Here is a 22,529-nt window from a genome sequence, read left to right as displayed (position 1 = left end):
GATAATTAATACGATCTTGCCGCGCTTCTCAAGTGCTTTTTGTAATAACTAATTAAACTACACCGAATCGACTTTGAACGCTGTTATATATTTTCAATAAAAATACTGCAATTCTGTAATTCGAATATATACAGCTTAATCCACCGATGCTCTATTGTTGTTGGAAAATTTTTTCACGGGATGATGGGCAATCCCTTCACACGACGTGTAGAATATTATACTGTCAGTATTTTATGTTCCTTTTAAATTAATTACTCGGGAATGAGACGCGGGCAAGAGAACGACACATCAAATCCGATTTATACATCTTTGTGCACAGAGTGTGTCATTATACGCCTAAGGACGACATAAATTATATAACCATTTGCGAGTCGTTAATGTAACAACGTTGAAGATAATTGAAATTATAAAATAATAAAATGAAAATCGTTTGTCGCGTCCTATGAATATATTATTATATAATATACAGACAATGCCGAACAATGTAAAACGTGTATAATTGCGACGGTTATAATTTTTGTTGCACGCATACGTACACACACGTATACATATGTGTGCACATGTACGTACGCGTGTGTGGCTGTAGGTGTATGGATGTGTGTGAGTGAGTGAGCGAGTGTGTACATATATGTACAATATGCTTCCTTCATCGACGAACTACTAAAATATCTATACACATTATAGTGCGCAGAATTATAAAATAACAAAAAAAGTTGTCAAGTCATATTAGGTATAAAAGTATGCGAAAATGTGAAGTAGAATATAAGATACGCGGATGAAGATTAGATATAAATATATGCGATTTAAATTGAATTTAATTAAACTTAAATTATATACACGTATGTAATGAATAAATTTTAAACAAAAATTTAGACATGACAAAACCAAAGAAACTCGACTGTAGCACGAAGTGACGTGAAATAAAGATTCGACAGCCGCAGCTGCAGGGGTTATAAGTGCGTTGAGAGAATTAATCAGTCGCGTCCTTAAACGATATAAATAACAATAATATTAATTAACATGATAAATAATTATTAACTAAATGACTATATAGTAGTCTAATCATTATTTATAATTACGCAATTATATAAATATATATATATATATATATACACACATACATACATTGCGCATTTAATAATAACAAAGTTATTATTATTCCATTCTATATATTATGTGTATACTACGTTTATTTAAGAAATTTTTGTTCGCAAAGTCACGCGATTGTTACCCACTTTTTTTTCTCACTTGGTTCAATTAAACTTGCACCAATTTTTGGTGACAAAAATATATACATACATTATACATTATAAATATAAACGTACATCTTACATGTATAGCTATAATGTAACTATATGAAATCCATACCTATTAGTATAACGGTTTTGGTTAATTGGCATCCCTACCTAGTAAATAAGCTATACATATAAATACCAAATACGAACGACATACTGTGTGTACCTACTTGATTATCAATAATGAACTGCAATTCGCAATCGTGTGGTTCATCCATTCGCCTGTCTTTATATATAACATATACGTAAGGAACGTACGTAAGGTATATGGGTATAAATCGGGTGCTTGGGATTTTCCTAGAGAGCAGCGCACACGGCAGACACAGAAATACATAGGACAGCACTATGTATGATAAAAATTTATATAACAGGGGTGTTTCCTTGGTGTGGTTTATATTACATAATATATATAAACGATGAAAACGAAGATACGGCGGATATCGCATTGTATAAATGCTACCGCGCATTTATGCAACGGCCCTTTCAATGGGTCACACATTTTTTAATATATGTAATATAGGTATACTGGTATACATATACATACATATAGCAAATCCAAAGCTTTCGGGTAAAAGCTCAATCGAGACATACTATGTATAATATATACGTATATAATTGTCGTCAGGTCTTGTAGAAATAAAAGATTCAACAACTTTTTCCTAACTATCAATTCTGCACGGAGTTGGCATACATATCTAGGTATACGGAATTTGTTGGCTGTTGCATTACGCGTTGTATGAAATTCGAATACTTCGAGGTAATGCGGAAAAAGAATCGACTAGATTGCTTGTTTCTCGGTTAGCCCTAGAACGGTATTTTTTTCTTACCTGTTCAAGTAACGGAGGGTGAAAAAAACAACCCAATCTTGAGGATTCCAAATCTTTGGTACATCGTATCGTTAAGAGTCCTATAGGGTCTCATTTTCTTCTCTTTTTTTAATAAAGAATCACGTGTGGCGAAAAACTTTTTACCCAAGTACCAAAAAAGTGACCGAAAATCAGTAAACGAAATATACAAACGTAAGCTCTTCTCTTGCGGTGGTAAATTTGCATTATCGTGAGGTGTTTTTTCACCCGACGTTACCGTTCTAGGGTTAAATTAATTTCTCGAACGCAAGCAAGCAGGTGCAAGTAAAAAGGTCGATAAACTTGTGAATTGGTAGCCGTTTATCCCCCTTCTTATAATTCAAACAATTAATAGAAAATTGTACATATCGTCGACGTTGTCGCGAATATACTCCACGTTTAGTCCAGACTATCCAAGATCCACGCTATGGATACGTCCACTTTGCGGCGACACAGGCTGAATCTCTGTAGGGCGGTCGGCCAGAAGGGCGAAGGGGCGGGGGGCGGAGGGTTGGGGAGGGGGGTGTAGATTTTACCCATTTCTTCATCTCCCCGAGCTGCCATGATCGCGCTTCGCGTCGTATACCTACAAAGAAACACACGCCTATGCCTTTTATACAATCCCACGTACGCACATCGCATGGTGCGTGATCGGATTGCCGATGCATCGGCCGTCATACTCGGTGCATGAGTATAGTAATAAACTCTGCAGCTAGCCGTATACACACGTAATAGGTATATATACCTATATGTACAGGCGTAAGGAGTATTGGAAACTGCACTGCAGGAAGGATAAGAAAAAAGAGAGAAGAGGAAGAAGAAAGTGACGTATAAAAAAAAAAAAAAAAAAAAAAACAAACAACGACGACGCTACCTGATATAAAACGACAGAAAAAAGGCGACAGAAAATGTTGAAACTATGAAACGGAAAAATACGCAACGAGCGACGAGTGCGAGGTGCAGGACCAGGAATGAAAAGTGTAAAGGAAAAGGAAGAAGAAGAAGAAGAAATAAGTAAAAATGAATATACTCGCTTAAATAAAAATCGATCGAATAAATAAAACCGCTCGCGGTATCACGGCCACGCCCTGCGGTCGCCCTGGATGTTACATATAATGCGGATCTCAGCTCTCGCGTCTTCGCGCTCTCTATACGTGCATATATCTGTACACGCATGTATACGTATACATATGTACACCATGGTGACGCGTGTATGTATAATATACGTATATATACATACCTACATAGGCGAGCCCGGGGATATAACATGTGAGAAGAGATACTTTACAGTCGCTCGGAAGCTGTACGGTGAGGGGAAAATAGGGGGCAGCTAATTCCTCCTCCCCCCCCCCCCCCCTCCACCTCCCCGTGGCTACCTCTTCCTCCACGCCCTCATCGTCTCAATCGCCCCTCTGACCCTAGTCAAAGGGGACGGCGACCCGGCTTCACCGTACACTGTGTATGTGTGTGATATAAATACGAACGCCGCGCGATATGCGCTTTTTAAAAACTCAGAAGTTGATTCGTCGACGCGTCGATGGACCGAGGTATCGTCTCGCACGCAAATATATACGTTATAACTATGTATTTACATACATGTACTGTATATACATATGTATGTGTAGCTGTACGTACACTTGGGGACAGTGAATCTGAGATGGTTAATTTTTTCCACCAGACAGTTATGTTGGCAACACGGAGAAACCTACGGTGCCATAGTCGGCCGAGCGCGGAACAAACTCGATCTCAGTAAACGTAACGTAACCCATGACCGTCGAATCTAACCTTAGAATACCGTGGGGATGACGACTTGTTAGATTGACACGTGTTCTAAGGTTAGGTTCGACGGTCATGGGTTACGTTATATTTATTGAGATTGAGTTTGTTTCGCGCTTGGTCCACTGTGGCGCTGTAGGTTTCTCTGTGCTGCCAACATAACTGTCTAGTGTAAAAAATAAGCCGTGTCAGATTCATTGTCCCCAAGTGTACATACATACGTTTGATGTATAATTGATATTGGTAACCATGTGCACGCGCATCTGCACGCGTGCATACCCATGTGCAGACAGCATTATATGTATACACCTGTACGCAGGTAAGTACAGATTTTATTGAGGCACCGTCCTTCCTTTGCATGGCATTGCACATGCGTGATGCACCTTGATGATGCGTATGCGGAGAGTAACATCGTTCCACGAGGATGTGCGTTTGTCGAATATGCATATTTTATATGTGTTATGGGTGTGTATTGGTAAGTATCTAAGAAGAATCTGCGGGAGACGTTATTAACGAGAGTAAGAAATCGAATAATATTATATCTGCACTTAGGTATTCCTGTACTTACGGCAGACTTATCGCGTATAGGTCATGCATGCCTGTTGTAATGTGCATGCGTGCTTCGTGCAAGGCAATTATGAGTAACAATTACTTAACTTTTCATTTCTACACCACGATGGGTAAATTTGTTAATAGAAAAAACAAAATAAAAAAAAATATTACCGACTTATCGATACGATTTTGTTCTATTTACGCAGTTTCTTGGTAATTTGATTTGTAAATATTATATTTAACTTTAAACGTGATTTTTTTCATTTCGTCACAAAATATTAATATTACCTACATCAAAAATCCATAATAGTGCAATCGTGAAATGAGACGCTTGCGCCGGTTTATTTCGTGCTAATTTACCATAGTTTAAATTACCCTGTATTCAGGACATTCAGGGTGCATTCTAGCAATCGTGAACAATGTTAGACAAAAATCGAACGGTAAAATGTAACCTCGGTTGCTGTAAACAGGCGTATTTCGGTCATATAACCAGCCGAATTGCATAAATGCAGGCGGATTTAATCTGTATCCTGTGCAGCCCGGTTTTTTTTTTTTAATTTTTTTTTCCCTCTAACGTACCCTTCGAAGACTTAGTTTTTAGCCACAAACGAAGCCTCGTGAAACCGGAACTCGGTACCAAAATTCTAAAACATGACTCATCCGGTTTGAATTTTTCAAACACTCTAACCGAAATATCTCGAAAACTGTACAAGCTGTGAAACTATTTTTGGTTTCATTTTGTAGATAGTTGAATTATCTTTAAAAAAGGTCGGGACTACTACACACCCTGCTGTTCATCTGGTACTCGATAAGAAAGTTTAAAGTCGATAATCGTCTTCATTCATTTATACGATGTATAATTGTACAATGTATATAAACAATGAACTTGTACAGTTTTCGAGATATCTCGATTGGCGTGTTTGAAAAAATTCAAACTGGATGAGTCACCTTTTAGAATCTTTGTACAGACTTCCGGTTTTAGGAGGGCTTTCTTTGAGGCTAAAAACAAAGTTTTCGAAGGGTACGTATGAATAAAAAATGAAAAAGTTTTTAAAAAAAACCCGCCTATTATTGTGGTTCTGACATTAATTCACCGATCAATACCGATTTCACCAACCCGGTGCACGTCAGTCTGGTTTTACATGTTGGGTATACGGTATGTACCAACACGTATTTATGCTACATACATACAAGTGCTGGGCGTAGCTCTTCAATCTGTCGTTGCAGTTTTTCCAAGAGTATTACGCGAGTCAACAACCCTCCGGCAAAACGGCAATCCGTATCAGTTCATCGCTGCCCGGCGTCGAGGAAGCGTCGACATATCCTTCCTCTCTCTCTCTCTTCTCTCGTTATCTTTTCAAGCACGCATCCGCGTATGTGTGATGCGTGTGTATATATATATATATATATATGTGTGTGTGTGTGAGCCGCATGCAGGTATGCACATATACTGTTGCAGAGAAAGCGATAGAGAAGAAAGAGAGACGAGAGCGCGGAGAAGAGAGAAAGATAGGGCGTGGAAAGTGTGGGTAGAAACTGTGCGATGTGTGAACATTACACATATACACGCTTCCGTCCACACACGGTGGGATACGCGTACGGATACATATGGAGCATTCCCTGAGACTCTGCAAGCTGTACAACTACCGCGGAGAAAAATAATAATTTATCGTTCAACCGTGATTATTCGATTGTGTTAGAGGAAATAATTTTGTTTTATTTGACTCGATGGTAAAATTGTCTGATTATTTATGAGAATCAGTAAGTATAATTACTCTCTGCTGTCGGTAAAAGTTTCATTGATTTTATAAAACAATTTTTGTGACATGGTATCTGTAGATTTATGTAATTTTTTTGGCAACGTTGTATGATGTGACAATTTCATCAAATTACTAACACTAACGCTTCAATTTCATCAGGAAGTTATTCACTATATATGTATATGCGTACTTTGTTGAAGTATAATGAGAAATTTTTTTTCAAGTTTAACGAAGCTTGTTCGATTTAGATAAAATTAAAAATCATTTCATAAAATCGTATTACAATTACGTCTTCGAACGGTTTGAGAAATACTTTTCTCAGGACGTAAACAGAATTGTGACTGGCTGAAAATCATATATTGAATTCTGATTTCAATTTTGTCCAATATCGACTATCGATTATTCCTTTTACAATTTACTTAAAATACGAGTATACAAGGTAAGTATTCCAATTACCGACCCTGTCCCAATTATTGATCGTTTTGTGTTGCATCCGTTTGATCCTCAGTTCTAAAATTACCAAAAAATAAATTTTTAGCGTCTAGCCCTCGAGCAATTGGTTTTAATAATAAATAAATTCACAATTGCTTCCGTCAACTTGTGATTTTTAAAAATAAAAGGGTCAATAATCGGCTCTAACCGCGTCGATAACTGGTGCACTCACCTCGATCGTTTTCGTGAAATGTTCAGATTTTTCTCAGAGTGCGGAATCGCCCTTAGCCGATACGTGCAGCGCGAGTATCATAACGCCAATGGACCGCCGGTGATCTGCAGACGCGTGGACTCTGGAAGCTACTTCGGTGTAAAGCGTGCATGTCTGCGAAGGTGCACAAAGAGCCGAGCAAAGATGCAAGCATTCGGTACAGGCATCTTAGGCGACATACGCATGTCGAGGTCCGGCAGTGAAAGAAACGAATGTCAAAGGATGATTGGTCATGGCTGTGGCCAATGGCTCCTCGGCTTCTTGTCGCCGCCTTCCGCCCGTCCAAGCCGATCGCGTATTTCGCTGCAGCGGCGTCGTCGCCGAATGCAACGCGCGTTGCACTCACACACGCCTGTCGCCAACGTCACCTTTCCTACCGCGGATAAATTTCTTTACGCGAGGATCGATTCCAGACGACGAGCCCCGCTCTTTTGGTCCCTCCGGTTCTTCGCAGAGACGCGTTACAAGCCATGCTCTTTACCTAACTATACGTGACCTTCATCCCCGATCGCGAACGATAAACGATTGCCTGTTGCCTTCAGGTTGGAGCGTTTCTTGGAGTAAGTTGCGTCTTCCGCATGTGAGGTTGAGTGTATTTCTGGAGCCTGAAACTTTTTACCATTTGTTCGTGCATCTGACGATGAGATGATGAGACGGATGGAAAATTTGTGGTCAGATTGAGGCTTTGAAAATTTTTTCACCGTAGCTAAATCTTGAAATGAAATATTCCATCTTATCACGTAGTTATTTGATATTCGATCATTTTGCGGCGTGGATAAATTACAAAAATAGAATCTTTATTCGTCGACTCGTCATTCGCGTGATTGTTAATAATTTGAGACAAGATTGTTTAAGTAATACTGCAAAATCGTACTAAAGTTATGACGAGGTCTGAATAGAGATCGTTGATAAATTTATATCGTACGCAAAAATTCTATAAAATAAACGACATTTTTCAACAATAAGCGAATGAATCAACGGTGTTATAAAAAAAGAATATTTTCTATACTGCAGTATAAAGACGATTGAGATACTGCAGTTTTAATTACAATTTTAAAATTCATATTTCTTCGATTCACCATATATGTATAATTTTAGCGAACCACTGCAGTTCAAAGGTAATAATCGACCCCCAGTATTTTCCCTATGATCTTAAAGAACCTGTTTGCGAAAACCATAGTGTAAAGACAATCCACATTATCAGGAAATTGAATATTTTCGTTGACTCTGCAGAAATGTGCGTTTCTATAATCAATGTAGCGGACAATATTTGACGTAACGTTTTGCAAAGACCTTGATATCGAAGAACTCTACTGTTAAATCAAATCAACGCTGATAATGCATCGACACGCGTCGGGGGGCGTTCGTTAGGTTCGCATTTCATGGGCGGCCACGTGTGTAAACCATTTCATGATTTCCTCTGGTTCCGATCACTCTTAATTATACGACTCCGTGTTACCGTCGAAGATTTTCCCGTCATGTTGACGAAACGGCTGTTTTTGGGGATCGTTATTTTCGCCGTACACACGGCAAAAATTTCGGGTGAGTTCCGCAAGCGATAATTATACGATTATGCTTTCTGATATCTGAATAATTTGTTTATGATGTTAACTATGACGACGTCGTCTTTATTTCGAACACCTTTCGACTTCATCCGGAATCCACGCATCTCAGTCGACGCCTCTTCGGACTGTAGCAGTGTTAGAAAGGGCGAACCGGCTACTATGCAATTGAAAAGATGTCTGCTGCGTAATTACGATCCGTTTATTCGTCCTGCCGGAGTTTCAACCAACGGAACTACGGTGGTGTCGATTGCTTTGACTCCAAAACACATTGATTTCGTGAGCTTTCCCTGCGGTCAACTACTTTATACGAAATAACTAAAAGTTTGAGTGCAGTCGTCGTTACACATCGCGATTATATCACATAGTTTGTTATATATTCCAGGTGGATCGTAAAAATATTCTAATATTTCATACTTGGATAAGACTGGTAAGTTGTTAAAGTCTAACGAGAATTTAATACCTAAAATCAACATAAAATGTACGTCAAGTTCTGTTCGTAATCTTTCAGAGTTGGTCTGACGGCAATTTAAGTTGGACAAGTGGAAAGCGAGGCATCGACAGACTTCACATTGACAGCGATGAAATTTGGATGCCACCCTTAACTATGTACTCCTCGTAGGTTGACGAGTAATAATCAGACTTAGCTCTAACTCAACGAGTATGTATTAACGTACGGTTAATTCTTCATCCGTCGTTTTTCAACACAGAGCGGAAGTTGGTTACGAGCACATGGAAATACCACCAACGGATTGTGTGCTGTTATCCAGTGGAGATTTCCACTGTGTAGTAGAGATGAATTACGTGTCGCACTGTGTCGCGGACTATCGGCACTGGCCCTTCGACAAACACAACTGTTCAATTATACTTGGTTCGTGGTTTGAAAGCCATGATGAAATAAAGTATCACGTCAAGGACAAAAAGGTATAAGATCGACACGTTTTTAATTCTTTAATTCGGTCATTTCATAATTCAAAATCGCTGAATACCTATAAAAAGTTCAGTTCATACGAGTAACAAGTTGATAATGCACTTTCAGAATTGCCGGGAAAATTCTCAATGCGTTCATTCTCGACGTAAAATTAGGTTAGTTAGTGTAGTGAATTAGGTTAATAAATATTTTCATTCCACTTTTGGCAGACAGTTTTTGGCGGACTGATGACTTTAGATTTCACCCCGAACCCCGAGTGGAAACTTGTGTCCTTTGGTATTATCGAAAATATGACGAAACGCATATCTCATGATATAACGATTCCTTCGGTCGTGTACAATGTCATCATCGAACGATACTCAGCCTACATGCAGACCACCATCCTTGCCCCTGCAGTTCGTGAGTATAAATCGCGCGCGGTTCTGGTTAGAAATATTTCATCTTCAATCACGAAATAAAGCCCAATTCCATTCCAGTCTTAATCATCCTGACGTTGGCGGTACTCTGGTTAGATCCAACGTCCGTCGAACGATTGTTATTGGCAGCTCTCAACTTGATCTGTCATTTATTGTGTATGTTAAACCTGAGCGAGAAAGTGCCCTTCAATGGTTCATCTTTGCCCTCGATATGTAAGCTACAATTTATTACCGCGTCTATTCGCACGCTGAAAATAAGTTTAACTGTATAATTTTCATATTGTTTTTAAATTTCCCGAGTTTATTGAAATTTAGTGAAAAACAACAAGGTTCCTTGCGATTCCGAATAAATATGCTGCGGCGGACACGACAGCGGTTCTAATACAAATTAATTTCAGTGGTATTCCATCAAAATTCGATGATCATCGCAAGCGTGACCCTTTTTCTGACGGTCGTGCTGCGTCAGATGTTGGAAATATCGGGCACCGCTTCAGCGTTGTTGGCATCGACGGAATCGATAATTTTTAAAAGCAGGGCTGCTCGGTTGGCTGAGGCGAAGAATTCGAATCCATCGGACTCTGCGACGGTTGAAACAGAAAACGATGACGTCGGATTGGTTGACGCGGATGGTCCGCAAGCTGAAAATGATCCCGGAAGCTCCAACGCCTGGCAACGCCTGATCACTTTTATAGACCGGTTGGCGTTTGCCGGTGCTTTTATCACCTACGTCGTTATGATATGGGTTCTCACACCGAGGAATGACATCAATACCGATGCCCCTGATTTTCCTGTACAGTCATAAAAAATTCTTGGAACTAACCCAGCAAGGCATTTTGCTTGACAAGAATCGTATGTAAAGTTTTTAAATAAAAAAGTACACGAAACTTGTATCACGCCTAACTTATTCATTGAAATTTTGATGTGCATAATTCAGAGTGCCGATCGTAAGTAAAGACCTCTACAACACGTTCGCGGAATACTATTCATACAGTAAATAAAACGAAACGAGACAGGTACGTAGATTTGTAAATATTTATTTTTAAATTAAAAGATTACTCGCCTTTGGTGCCCTCTGGTGGCGAAAAGGTGTCAAAAGCAAACCTGGTTCGATCCCTTTGTGCAGATCAGCGACAATCCCAAACTACTGTACCAGTAGTCAAAATAGTCGATTTTTGGTGTTTTCGATGACACGTCAGACAACTTTTTTGTTAACAACAAATTTCGGGCTTCAACCGCATAACGGATTTTTGAATTGCGGTTCAGCGAGTTCATGATGATACGGTGAAAATTTACATTACCTACATCTTATTGTCGTGACAAGATTTTAAGAGCATCTGTGATGCAACAAAAGCATATTGCCGCAAAAATGATGTAGATTACAATGATAGTGACCGTTGATGCATCTGCACATGGGTGAATGTTGCATATCCAGTTTCACCAATTCAAATTATAAAGCATTCGATGAGCTTATCGTAAGCAACTTTTGGGGGCGTTTGTTTGCGTCAAATTACAAAGGCGTCTGTGTTCGACCATTCGAGGCTTGTGTGTCGCTTTGTTCATTCATCTGATGTCACTATTCTGCTTCGCGTAACTTCCGCGGTCTCCTCTGTCATGGAGCTGAAATTTCTGATCTTGGTGCTCGCCCTTCTCGCCGTTTACACCACGAAATTCTCCGGTGAGTTCCAAACGACGTATCGTTACGTTACAAACCGTGTGTTTTTATGGTGAAACATAAACATTTACTTCGTCGAACCCGTAATTTGTGACAGCTGACGCAGCCCCAGACTACTGTAACAATAGTACGCAGGGTGTTTCGGCCACTTCACGACTTAAGAAAAATTTGCTCTGCAACTACGATCGCACTGTTCGTGCCAAATTTTATGATGACAGAACCAGAGTCGCTCTCTCTCTGTTCCCAAAATTCATCAATTTCGTAAGATATAGTCCCTAAAGTCATCAAGTTAATTCATGAGTAGATCTTTGTGGTTTGATAAAGTCCGGCCGTCCCAACTGATACACGTATAATCCCTATTCTTGCAGGACGAAGATTCAAATACTGTGATATTTCACGCTTGGTTGGGAATGGTAAGTGTCGATACGTGCATGACGACTGGGTGATAATAATTACTCCATATGTTAAAATGGTGTCTAAATTTTGCCACAGATAGGAAAAAAGAACAATACCAATCTAACTGTTTTAGTCATGGCCAAGCCGAAATCTGATGTGGCGCGGTGACAACCCACGCCTACTTCACGTTACGAGCGACGAAATTTGGGTCCCACCAATAGCTCATTACAACTCGTAAGACTCATCTCGCAAAGTTGATATGAATTGGTTTAAATTTCGATTGCAATCTCTTTTTAAACCTTTCGCTTTACGTACTTCTGCAGTGCGGGAGGGAGCAGGAGCCCCAATGGAATACCGAAAACTGACTGTTTTCTGAGTAACTATGGGTACATAGGTTGCGTAGCAGATTTGAAGTACGTTTCTAATTGCGTCACGGATTACCGGAACTGGCCCTTCGACAGGCACAACTGTACAATTGTTCTTGCTTCGTGGACTTACAAAGAGGAGGAAATAAAGTACTTGGCTATTGATCACAAGGTAACATAATTGCATATCCGTAATCGTTGAGTGCTCGTGATTGTTTTCTTCAGTTTTGACTTACGTACATACCGATTATGAATCTCTTCCTCATTTTCTTCTGTTCGAAAAGCATCACTTTCCGGCTATAGGCATGTTCGATTTCACACCCAACGCCCAGTGGAAGATGCTGTCGTTTCAGTACACTCAGAGAGAGGATGGAATCGCTGAGGGGTACACATTTCCAACGATCATATACACCGTCGTTATTGAACGGAATTCAGCCTCCATGGGAACCGCCATTTTCGCTCCTGTAATTCGTGAGTAATTATAATTTATTACCGTTATATGTTTAAATTTTATCTCAAATGACGATGGATCGAAACTCGCACGCGTTCTCGTAACATCCAACGCTGCAATGTCTCTAATTCCCACAGTGTTGGTCATCCTGACGTTAACGGTGCTCTGGCTGGACCCAATTTCCGTTGAGCGATCGGTAGTGTCAGTCCTCAACTTGATTTGCAACTTAATCTGTGTCATGAACTTGAACGAGCAGGTCCCATTCAACGGTTCGACGACACCCTCCATATGTAAGCTTTACACACAAATCGTAACATCATTGGTACATCATAGACTGAGAAAAACAACGCTGGAACATTGCATTGACACTGTATTTTCAACCGGCTCGACTGTACATACATTTCGTCGTACTAAATTTTAAAAATAGAAGCAGTTACGGTAATGGCTACATTTTTATGGCACTTCCCGTTACCGAAAAACACATAGTCGTCCTGACTACGTTACACGGTCTGTTGTCTTGAATTCTTACCGACACAACGTTTAGATACGAATCGTATAATTATCCCTTTCGTTGTAGTTCACGTTACGAGTATACCTTTCCGACGGAACAGTTAACAATGTAATACTGACAATTTTCAGTGGTATTTCATCAGGGTTCCATAGTTATTGCCAGCGTTGCTCTACTCCTCACGATTCTTCTGCGCCAAATGAAGAAAACGTCGGTTTCCCCTCCTGATTGGTTGACATTGGCTATCGCTTCAATCCTGGCGAGCAGGGCTGGCCAATTGATCGTACTGACAACTTTGGACCCGAAAGCTGTTGCGGCTGTCAGAGCAGGCGAAGATAATATTGGATTGGCGACCTCGAATGATTCTTCGATTAAAATTGAGACCGGCAATAAAGTTTGGCGGCATTTAGCCGTTCTATTAGACCGACTGGCTTTTGCCACTGTCTTACTTACATATCTCATTATGATAACTGTTCTCATACCTAGGAACGACGTTTTCGAGGTACCCGATGTACCTTCACTTTATTTCATGCCTTAGCGAAGTACCTTGTTTTTTATAATAAGATAGCAGCGAGTCAAATAGGTTTAAATTTTCGCGACAATAAACTTGATCCGAATAATTTTCAATCGACATAATTTGGGTATCGAAAAAAAAATATACCATTTGATAATTTCTTTAATTAGATGTTATGGATGATAAAATATTCAAGATTTTCAAATTTTTGCTCACGCATTGCTGAAATTGCCGTGACTCTGAGCCGACGATAGGTGATTTCAAAAATCTAATGAGAAGTGTATAAAACATTCACCACCTAAAGTCTGAGACCAACAAGCATGATTTCAATCCTCGTATTGGAAGAAATGTTTCTATACCGGACGAATTGATGCTTGCCAATGCAATACGTCGAGACTGGGAATGTTTTTGAAGGTAATCGTGATGTATTTATGTCAGAAGATTCTACAGACCATCGATCACAGAATGTAATTAAAAAAAAAAAAATACATAGACATGTAACAGCTGTTTCTGTACAATTTACCAACGTCGTATCACCTTACGTATCTTGAGAGAACTCTCGCAGAACGTCAAGAGTTAGATTTAGCTTGTGCGAGGTGATCAATGGAAACGTTGACAAATAATCCATTTAATGTTTTTCTTTTATCTCAAATGACCTACATGTCCAAGAATCTCTACATAAAAACTTGAGGTCAAGATCTGTTCTATATATCAATGGAAACCACTGTGTCACTTGGAAATGATTATTTCTTGTTTTTCATCAACGTGTCGTTGTTTGTGAAAAGACCTGTAATATGGTGTCCCAGCTTCAGATTCATAGACATAAGCGCTGTTTGGCGTTACCGATGAAGTGTAAGTACAACGTTATTCTCGTTGATATTGACTAAAGATTGCATGTACCGATAAACGAACAATTTTGAGGCCATTAAATGAAGTTTAACACACATAGATGTGTGCAATGAAAGTAAAGCACTGCACATGTTGTTCTCACATTAACGCATAATCCCGCGTCTCTGGTTCCAATGAATAAAAACAGCAGTCGATAAGATCAATCGGTGTTCGTCCTTGGGGGCGTTTGCCAGTGTCCGATTTCACCGCACCGTCTGCAACACCATTTTGACGACTGCGCATGGTTCTGTGAATTAAACTATCGTAGTGGTTCAGTCTCGAGTTGCCTGAGCACGCTGGTCTGCCATGCATACAAAACTGCTAGTCTTGGGGCTCACCCTCTTTGCGATTTCCACCACAAAGTTCTCCGGTGAGTTTCGATCATTGAATATTTGCTCACTGTCAACAAGATTAGGTATTTTTTATGATAGATATTTCTTTTGTGTTTCCAATTCATTCCGAACGTGTTTCTCTTTTGCCTAAAACCCCTGCCAGTTGACGCAGCTCTGGACTGTGATAACAAAGTGGACAATGCCCAGGTCACTTTGCGCCTCCGACAAGACTTGTTCTGCAATTACGATCCCGTAGTTCGTCCGATATACATGGATGGATTGAAATCGCTGGTGATAATCAGTTTACATCCAAGATACATCGATTTTGTAAGACATCATATTTATAGATATATATGCGTATAAAAGTGTTGGAAATTATACGCTTGTATATTTAGTGATTGTAGAAGTTTAATGTTTTTATCATATTTGTTACGTTTCAGGATGACAGCACAAATACCTTCACGCTGCAGGCTTGGTTGGAATTGGTATGTTTTTGAAGCGCTTATTCTTCATGCGGGATTTTTGGAACCGATAGGAAATTTAAATTTGCTAATGGCGAGAATAAGTAAAAATAAGAAAGAATATCTTTCAGTATTGGTGGGATGAAAATCTGGCATGGTATTCGAAACCTTATGCCAGTGACGTGACTGCACTGAAGGTTTCTAGCGATGAAATTTGGAAGCCGCCGATAAGTCTCTACAATTCGTAAGACTGATTTCGAACGATTAATATACAAACCAAGATGAATTCAAACTCTATTTTCGTTGTAAGCCTACAACTACCTTATTTTCATACAGTGCAGACGATGGCTATAACAGAGAGAACATAATACCAAAAACTAGGTGTATTCTCAATTTATTTGGGCATATGGTCTGTCGAGCGTTGGTGAAGTTCGTCTCACATTGCGCATCGGACTACCGATACTGGCCGTTTGACAGGCATAATTGTACAATGTTTGTTGGTTCTTGGATCTACAAAGAGAAGGACATCCGGATCATTCAAGATCTGGATCAGGTAACACTATCGTACATCTTCCATAATTATTCAGGTATGTCCGCACTGAAGCATGTAACAATTTCGCAAGTCTATGGGAGGCGATAAGTATTCGTATTTGTTAGTTCGATCTAGAACCACCTTTTCGAAGTACCAGATGCAAGGTTTTTGTGAAATTAGTATTTCTTACATCACGATTTCTGCCTTTTCAGACCTTCAACTTGACGGAGTCAACATTCTATGATTTCATACCTAACAACGAGTGGAAGATGCTGTCCATTGACAGTGCTTCGAGACTGGACGGGTTTCCAAAGTTCAATTACACGTTTCCAACGATAGTGTACAGCGTAATAATTGAACGACACTCAACCTTTATGCAGACCACAATACTTGCCCCTGCAGTTCGTGAGTATATAACACCCTAAATGGTCTATGAGGACGCACAGATCTGGACATGACTCGAAATTTTATTCTAGTGCTGATCATCGTGACACTGACTGTGCTCTGGTTAGATCCAGATGCCATTGAACGGTTGGTACTGGCTATCCTCAACTTGATCTGTCATTTGATCTGCGTTATGGACGTGAATTGGAAAGTGCCTAGCAACGGTTTGACGACACCCTTGATATGTAAGCAGAAAATCATTAATCTGTCCGTGTACCTGGGTAATCCATGCCTAAAAGAAATGGCATCGAAGAGAAACATTACGAAGTTGATGCGGTCGACTGCTTATACAAAGAAACAAAAATCACATTCCTCTTTACGTACAGTAGTTTATCACGTTTACGAAATGTTGCTTTCTTTGAACTTGGAACTACACCCGCCTTTCCACCAACCGAATACCAATTGATTACGAATGATTTTCAGTGGTATTCCATCACAGTTCCATGGTTATCGCCAGTTTCGCCCTTTTGATGACGGTCGCCTTGCGTCAGTTGAAGGAATTCTCGATAACCGCCCCTGATTGGGTGGTATCCGTATCTTCTACAATGACCAAAATCGGCTGGTCCTTCCCGATGACAAGTTTGAACCCGGAAGCTGCCGCACCACTCGAAACAGAGGAAAACGGTGTCGGATCGGAGACCTCGAATGGATCCTCGGTTAAATTTGATTCCAAAAGCTCTGACGCATGGCGATATCTAGCCACCTTACTGAATCGACTGGCTTTTGCCTTCGTGCTTTTAGCGTATATAATCATGATACTTGTCCTCGTACCCAAGGACGACATTAACGGGGTCCCCGATGCTCTCCCTCGCTTGAAAAACTTTCCACTCTAGTAACTACGTCTTTGAGTAGAATTAGTATAATTACAAACAACAAACCTATGAAAAATTTCTTCATTTAGTTCTGTATATACAAGAAAGTTAGACGGATGCCTTTTTGCATGTGTACTTTTGGGAATCACGTTATAATAATGGATAATAAATATTTGACCTGAATCAATAAAGCAGAACCTCGATACCCTTTTATTAATTTATCACGGAATCAAGCCGCGACTTTACAAGTTATCGGTCAATTTATTTCAATAATACGATTAATCCAAACCACAGCTACATGCTGTTTCGAGATAATTCATTTTTCTCACACATTTCCCGTACTTCCGTCTTGTTTTAAAAAAAGTCTAAACGTAGCCTAAGCTTCGGATCACCTTCACGTGTAACGTAAGTCTTGTCGACGTGGTAAATACCAAGTTCCAAAATTATAACGAGCATATTGCGTGACACGTTCGTGATATACATTTATTCGTATCTTCTATAATTCACGTCACATTACCGCGACGACTGTGATGTTACAACGATGAATCTCTATCGGCAAAGCATTTCCAGATCTGGATATATCCGCGCATCCAGTCTCACGGAATCAAATCGGCGATAGATAAGCTCGTCGCAGCCAGCCCTGGGGGCGTATATAAGTTTCGTATTTCATGGGCGTCCGCGTGTTACCGTTTCTCTCGTATTTCAGAATCAGTTTATTAAACTATTCTCGCAGTTGAGCTCCGCGCGTTTCTTCCGCCATGAATTCGCCGTTGCCCGTCCTTGGATTCGTCTTCCTCGTCGTTTCTACGTCGAAATTCTGGGGTGAGTTACCAGCGTTGACAAACATTTTCCCTGGTCCGTTAGAGTATTTCAAACGCCTTTTTCTTTCGTCTGGAATCCCTGCCAGTTGAGGCAAACGGCGACTGTAACAGCGAGGCGCCAGGAATCTCGGCCGCTTCGCGTCTACGAAGGCATTTGTTATGCAATTATGACAAAACCGTTCGTCCGATCGTCAATGACAGCTCGACCACCAAGGTGCACGTCACCCTCTTTCCGCAATCCATCGACTTCGTAAGTCGTATTTAATGGCGTTTCAAATTACGCATGATTATTAATTTTCTCCACCGTTAACGAATCTCGCTCACAATACTCACGTTAAATAATCTTTGCCGTTGCAGTACGATCGTGAAAATACCCTCAGGTTTCACGCTTGGATGTCATTGGTGAGTGACGGAACATTTTCCAGAATGTGGAAAACAAAGAATTTGCTTTTTATTTGGAAATAATCCTTAACTTCGCTGTTATCGCGGCTCTTGTCGGTGTCCGTAAATTTTACATCTAGTTCAATTTAACAAAAGCTGTTTTACGGACAAAATTAAAAAAAAAAAATTACGGTAAAATGTCAATTAATAATGTTTTTTTTTCTAGGAATGGAGGGACGAACATCTCAATTGGACGACGAAGGATTATAAAGATATGACATTCGTCCAAGTCACCAGTGATGAAATTTGGGTGCCGCCAATATCGATTTACAACTCGTAAGTTCTAATTCCACATAATTTTTCCTCGATCGGTAAAACATGCGCCTGTATAACAGTATCCTGTACATGACTCGGCGAACTTCGATTACCTTTGCTAAACCCTTTTATTTATAATTGCATAGCGTCGAGCTTGGCGCCGACGGAATGCAGACAACAAACTGCTTGGTACATTACATGGGTCTAGTAGTATGTGTCCCGATGGTCCAATATTTGACAAGTTGCGTTTCGGACTACCGGGACTGGCCGTTCGACAGGCACAATTGTACAATTCTTCTCGGTTCCTGGACGTACAAAGGAGAGGAAATATCTTATCGCATCTGGGATCCGACGGTATGTACATTTCTTGCATGCACAGCGTTGGCACAATCTCGTCCTATTGTTTGTATTGAAGAGAACACAAAAAGAAAATACCGATTCTCGACAGATGTTCTCCCACCCAGCGGTAGAATTATTTCAATTCGTACCCAACTCTGAGTGGAGATTGCTGTCGATCACCTCTATTACGAGAATCGACGGATTTCCGGAAGTCAATTTCACATTTCCAACGATAAGCTATAGCTTGATCATTGAACGACACTCGACCATGATGCAGACGACTATAATCACACCGGCAGTTCGTAAGTACGAATTGAATTATCGTGGTGTAAATATGCGGTCCAAATAGAATAACCGTAACGGTTTGGGTGACGTTAGTATCTACCAGTTGTGGCTACATTCATTCTGAGTAATCTCTGTCACAAGTGGTACGGAAGTGTTCAATTTCATCCACGTAAACACTGATTTTCGAATAACAAAAGTCAAATTAATAAATACTCACAGACTCTTACAAAGATGGCCACAAACGATGCATCTATCTTACGTAACACGCGTGTAATTTCATTCTAGTACTAATCATAGTGACCTTAACGGTACTCTGGTTGCATCCAAACTCCCCGGAACGATTGATAGCGGCAGTCCTCAACCTGATCTGCCATTTAATCTGCATCTGGGACGTGAATGAGCAAGTGCCTTTCAACGGTTCGAGCACGCCCTCGATACGTAAGCATCGAATCAATTTACGTATATTTTCGGTTAAGGATGGATTGGCTATACATTCTCATATCAATATTGAATACTTTAAGATAAGAGGAAAATCGGGAAAAAATTGACCACAGTAAAGACGATAAGAAAAATTGTTTTTCGACAACAATAATGCCGAAAAGCGATCAATAACTTGTTTAGACAAAACATTGTTCAGCAAATTTTTTTTGTTGTCGTGTCAAATGAATTCGTTGATTTTTCTAAATACGCATGAATTTTTAAAGAATTTTCTCATTATTTTGAAACTTGCGTTTTCAAAAATTTTCAATTTCGAAAAATGGCGGAAAATCGTGAATTTTGGCTACGTCTTCGCAAAAACGTTGTACATTACAATTAAGAAGTTTCCGGAACATTGAACGAATAGTTTCGTAAATACAGTCTTTATAAATTTTCGCAAACGGAAATTTCAAAATGCTGAAAGAATTCTTTCAAAAATCAAGAAATTCATTTCACATCGCAAAAAAAAACAAAAAAAAAACAGAAAAACATTCCCTCAAAATTTGTTAAGCAATGTTTTGTTTTAAACAATTGATTGCTAAATTTTGAGCATTAAATTTCCTTGCCGTCATTATTATTGTTGATTTTGTTCCGATTCTTATCCTATCACAAAGTATATATTCGATATTATCGTTGATACTCACTTTTCGTTCAGAATGTGTAGCCGGTGCGTCCTTAATTTGAACGTATCTCAATAACGGACGGAACTATAGCGCCGACAATTTTCAGTCTACTTCCATCAAAGCTCGATGATCATCGCGAGCTTCGCCCTTTTTCTGACCGTCTTCCTGCGCCAGCTTGGAGAAACATCGATCGCAACGCCTGCCTGGTTGGATTCGACGACATCCGCGATCCTGACAAGCAGGACCGGCCAGTTGATCCTGCTGACCGCTTTGAGACCTAAAGCCTCCGGGACACTCGGAGCAGAGGAGGTCAATGTCGGATCGACGGACGCGAAGTTTATCTCGCACAACGTCAACTCCGGGAGGTCAACCGGGTGGCAACAGCTCTCCACTATCCTAGACCGACTGTCTTTTCTAATTGTGTTTTGGACTTACGTCATCATGATATGCGTTCTGGCACCTAAAAACGACATTCTGAGCGTTCCCGAAATCGTACGTTCCTGAACATTCTTTAAAACCAGGAAAGCATCTTGTTATCCATTCTCGAGGGGTTAACGTATACTGGAAATAAGATGAAGAGAAAAATTTTGTACCGAAGATAACTTGGTAAAATTTACACACCCATGTTTAATTTGCGATGCCGTAACTGTCACGACGTCGAAACTGATCCTCTCAATTTATTTATTCGTACTTGTATGATTCGTTATTCGTACCGTTTGTTCAAGAATCATCGTCGGTAGTCTTATCTGAAATATAGGGTGATTGCGAAAATTTGAAAAGGATTTGAGCTCGGTGAAAAATTCGTTGAACTTTGTGAAAATTCAATGTAAGCCTGCGACAGAAAAAAAAATTCGATTTTCTGCACGCCTGCAGTCAAGGGCTGAAATATTTCACTCACGCATGTTTGTACAATACAATTATACGCAACTATACACAATAAAGTCGTATTCACATAAATTCCAAGGTACTGATAAATGTGACCGGTAGTAAATTTGTATGATGGTAGACCGATCGCCTTCCGGATCTCCGATATCATTGAACCAAACCATCGGACAGTGACCATAATAAAAAAAACAATTTTCAGCATTTTTTACGATTTCGTATTTTAAACGAAAACGATCTACACAGCCGCATAAATTTGCAAACATACCGGTAGCATAAAAATAATTAATCTCATCATATTCAAACGATATTTAATTTGCGATATCGACCAATGTATAGACAATGGTACAAAGTTATACATGACGATATTACGCTGATTAATCTCAGTATTATCCCACCAATATTTCATGGATCTACGTGAACTTCGAAAGTTCTGGCACGAGATCGTTACAACATTTTGAACAACGTGCTATGTTCCGTTTTGTGTCGTGCGTATGCCTGTTACGCGTAACACATGTCCAACGTGAACCAAGAGAAGTGCGCACGTCTGCATAGAAGAAACAGCGACAAAGAGAGGAAGATGAAAGACTCGGGTGAGCTGAAGTGAGCGCACACCTTAGCATCCTGTCAACTGAATACTAGAGAGCGAGAGAGAGAGAGAGAGGGAGAGAGAGAGAGAGAGAGGGTGTATAAAGCCTGCAAGTGCGTGGGATAACGTTGATGGCACAGGTCTCGCCCACATACGGTGAACAGCTAACATTAAGCGTGGCACACACGGTGAGTGAATATAAAATTAAGGTGGGTAAGTAAATCTGTGCGAGCGATGCAACCGCGTAAAGTGTCGTATTTGAGACGGGTGTTCAGATTCGACGCATCTTCAGGTCACCGCTCAGTCCTTAACTATTTTCATTTTTCGCCAGAATCGAAAAATATAGTTCTAGGTAGAAAATGAAAATTAGTTTTCTAGCTGTTACTAGAAAGTCTAGTATCAGGTACTATTCTCTCTCATCACGATCGCTGTTGCTATATTTTCTTGCAACTGTTGCGAAAATTTAACGATTTTGCAACGATAAATTGACGTTAAAGCCTTGTTTAACTAAAAAAGTAGAATAAACCGAACAAACCGATTTTGCGTTGCAATAACCAAAAAAGGATCGACGAAAGCGCAAAATGGTTAGGCGTACCTCGTTT

General features: G+C 40.0%; 3 protein-coding genes across 4 annotated transcripts; all 3 read left to right on the top strand.

Moving 5' to 3' along the window:
- Window positions 1-8,316: 8,316 nt before the first annotated feature.
- LOC124217942 (neuronal acetylcholine receptor subunit beta-4-like) lies at window positions 8,317-10,717 on the top strand. Of its 2 annotated transcripts, XM_046624152.2 has the most exons (8): window positions 8,322-8,473; window positions 8,606-8,772; window positions 8,879-8,923; window positions 9,005-9,111; window positions 9,204-9,417; window positions 9,634-9,823; window positions 9,901-10,053; window positions 10,239-10,717. In XM_046624152.2, the coding sequence occupies exons 1-8, from the start codon at window positions 8,410-8,412 to the stop codon at window positions 10,640-10,642; spliced, it is 1,344 nt and encodes a 447-aa protein (XP_046480108.2). In that variant the 5' UTR covers window positions 8,322-8,409; the 3' UTR covers window positions 10,643-10,717. The 2 variants fall into 2 exon arrangements, with proteins under 2 accessions (XP_068991939.1, XP_046480108.2); XM_069135838.1 differs by lacking the exon at window positions 9,901-10,053 and having other exon boundaries at window positions 8,317-8,473.
- A 654-nt stretch (window positions 10,718-11,371) lies between these two features.
- LOC124224860 (uncharacterized) lies at window positions 11,372-21,542 on the top strand. The gene is made up of 15 exons (XM_069138194.1): window positions 11,372-11,515; window positions 11,610-11,773; window positions 11,881-11,925; window positions 12,042-12,142; window positions 12,232-12,445; window positions 12,558-12,744; window positions 12,862-13,014; window positions 13,364-13,769; window positions 18,082-18,286; window positions 18,394-18,438; window positions 18,644-18,753; window positions 18,879-19,086; window positions 19,181-19,373; window positions 19,642-19,794; window positions 20,563-21,542. The coding sequence occupies exons 1-15, from the start codon at window positions 11,452-11,454 to the stop codon at window positions 20,958-20,960; spliced, it is 2,646 nt and encodes an 881-aa protein (XP_068994295.1). The 5' UTR covers window positions 11,372-11,451; the 3' UTR covers window positions 20,961-21,542.
- LOC138190935 (neuronal acetylcholine receptor subunit alpha-7-like) lies at window positions 14,897-17,406 on the top strand. Its single transcript, XM_069135841.1, has 8 exons — window positions 14,897-15,004; window positions 15,130-15,293; window positions 15,407-15,451; window positions 15,559-15,671; window positions 15,764-15,980; window positions 16,172-16,364; window positions 16,436-16,588; window positions 16,827-17,406. Exons 1-8 carry the CDS (start codon window positions 14,941-14,943, stop codon window positions 17,234-17,236), a joined length of 1,359 nt encoding a protein of 452 aa, XP_068991942.1. The 5' UTR covers window positions 14,897-14,940; the 3' UTR covers window positions 17,237-17,406.
- Window positions 21,543-22,529: the final 987 nt, after the last annotated feature.

This window comes from Neodiprion pinetum, chromosome 1 (genome assembly GCF_021155775.2).
Source record: "Neodiprion pinetum isolate iyNeoPine1 chromosome 1, iyNeoPine1.2, whole genome shotgun sequence".
NCBI lineage: Eukaryota > Metazoa > Arthropoda > Insecta > Hymenoptera > Diprionidae > Neodiprion > Neodiprion pinetum.
The sequence above is the reverse complement of the archived record's forward strand: the minus strand, read 5'-3'. Positions and strand labels throughout refer to the sequence as shown.

What these genes read in the sequence shown, in the direction of transcription:
- LOC124217942 (XM_046624152.2), top strand. Translation starts at nt 8,410, where the DNA reads ATGTTGACGAAACGGCTGTTTTTGGGGATCGTTATTTTCGCCGTACAC. An exon ending in CTCCAAAACACATTGATTTC is followed by an intron (nt 8,773 to 8,878) that starts GTGAGCTTTCCC and finishes TATATATTCCAG; the next exon opens with GTGGATCGTAAAAATATTCT. An exon ending in TTCATACTTGGATAAGACTG is followed by an intron (nt 8,924 to 9,004) that starts GTAAGTTGTTAA and finishes GTAATCTTTCAG; the next exon opens with AGTTGGTCTGACGGCAATTT.
- LOC124224860 (XM_069138194.1), top strand. Translation starts at nt 11,452, where the DNA reads ATGGAGCTGAAATTTCTGATCTTGGTGCTCGCCCTTCTCGCCGTTTAC. An exon ending in TTCACGCTTGGTTGGGAATG is followed by an intron (nt 11,926 to 12,041) that starts GTAAGTGTCGAT and finishes TAACTGTTTTAG; the next exon opens with TCATGGCCAAGCCGAAATCT. An exon ending in TATAATCACACCGGCAGTTC is followed by an intron (nt 19,374 to 19,641) that starts GTAAGTACGAAT and finishes ATTTCATTCTAG; the next exon opens with TACTAATCATAGTGACCTTA.
- LOC138190935 (XM_069135841.1), top strand. Translation starts at nt 14,941, where the DNA reads ATGCATACAAAACTGCTAGTCTTGGGGCTCACCCTCTTTGCGATTTCC. An exon ending in TTCCACCACAAAGTTCTCCG is followed by an intron (nt 15,005 to 15,129) that starts GTGAGTTTCGAT and finishes AACCCCTGCCAG; the next exon opens with TTGACGCAGCTCTGGACTGT. An exon ending in CCGATAAGTCTCTACAATTC is followed by an intron (nt 15,672 to 15,763) that starts GTAAGACTGATT and finishes ATTTTCATACAG; the next exon opens with TGCAGACGATGGCTATAACA.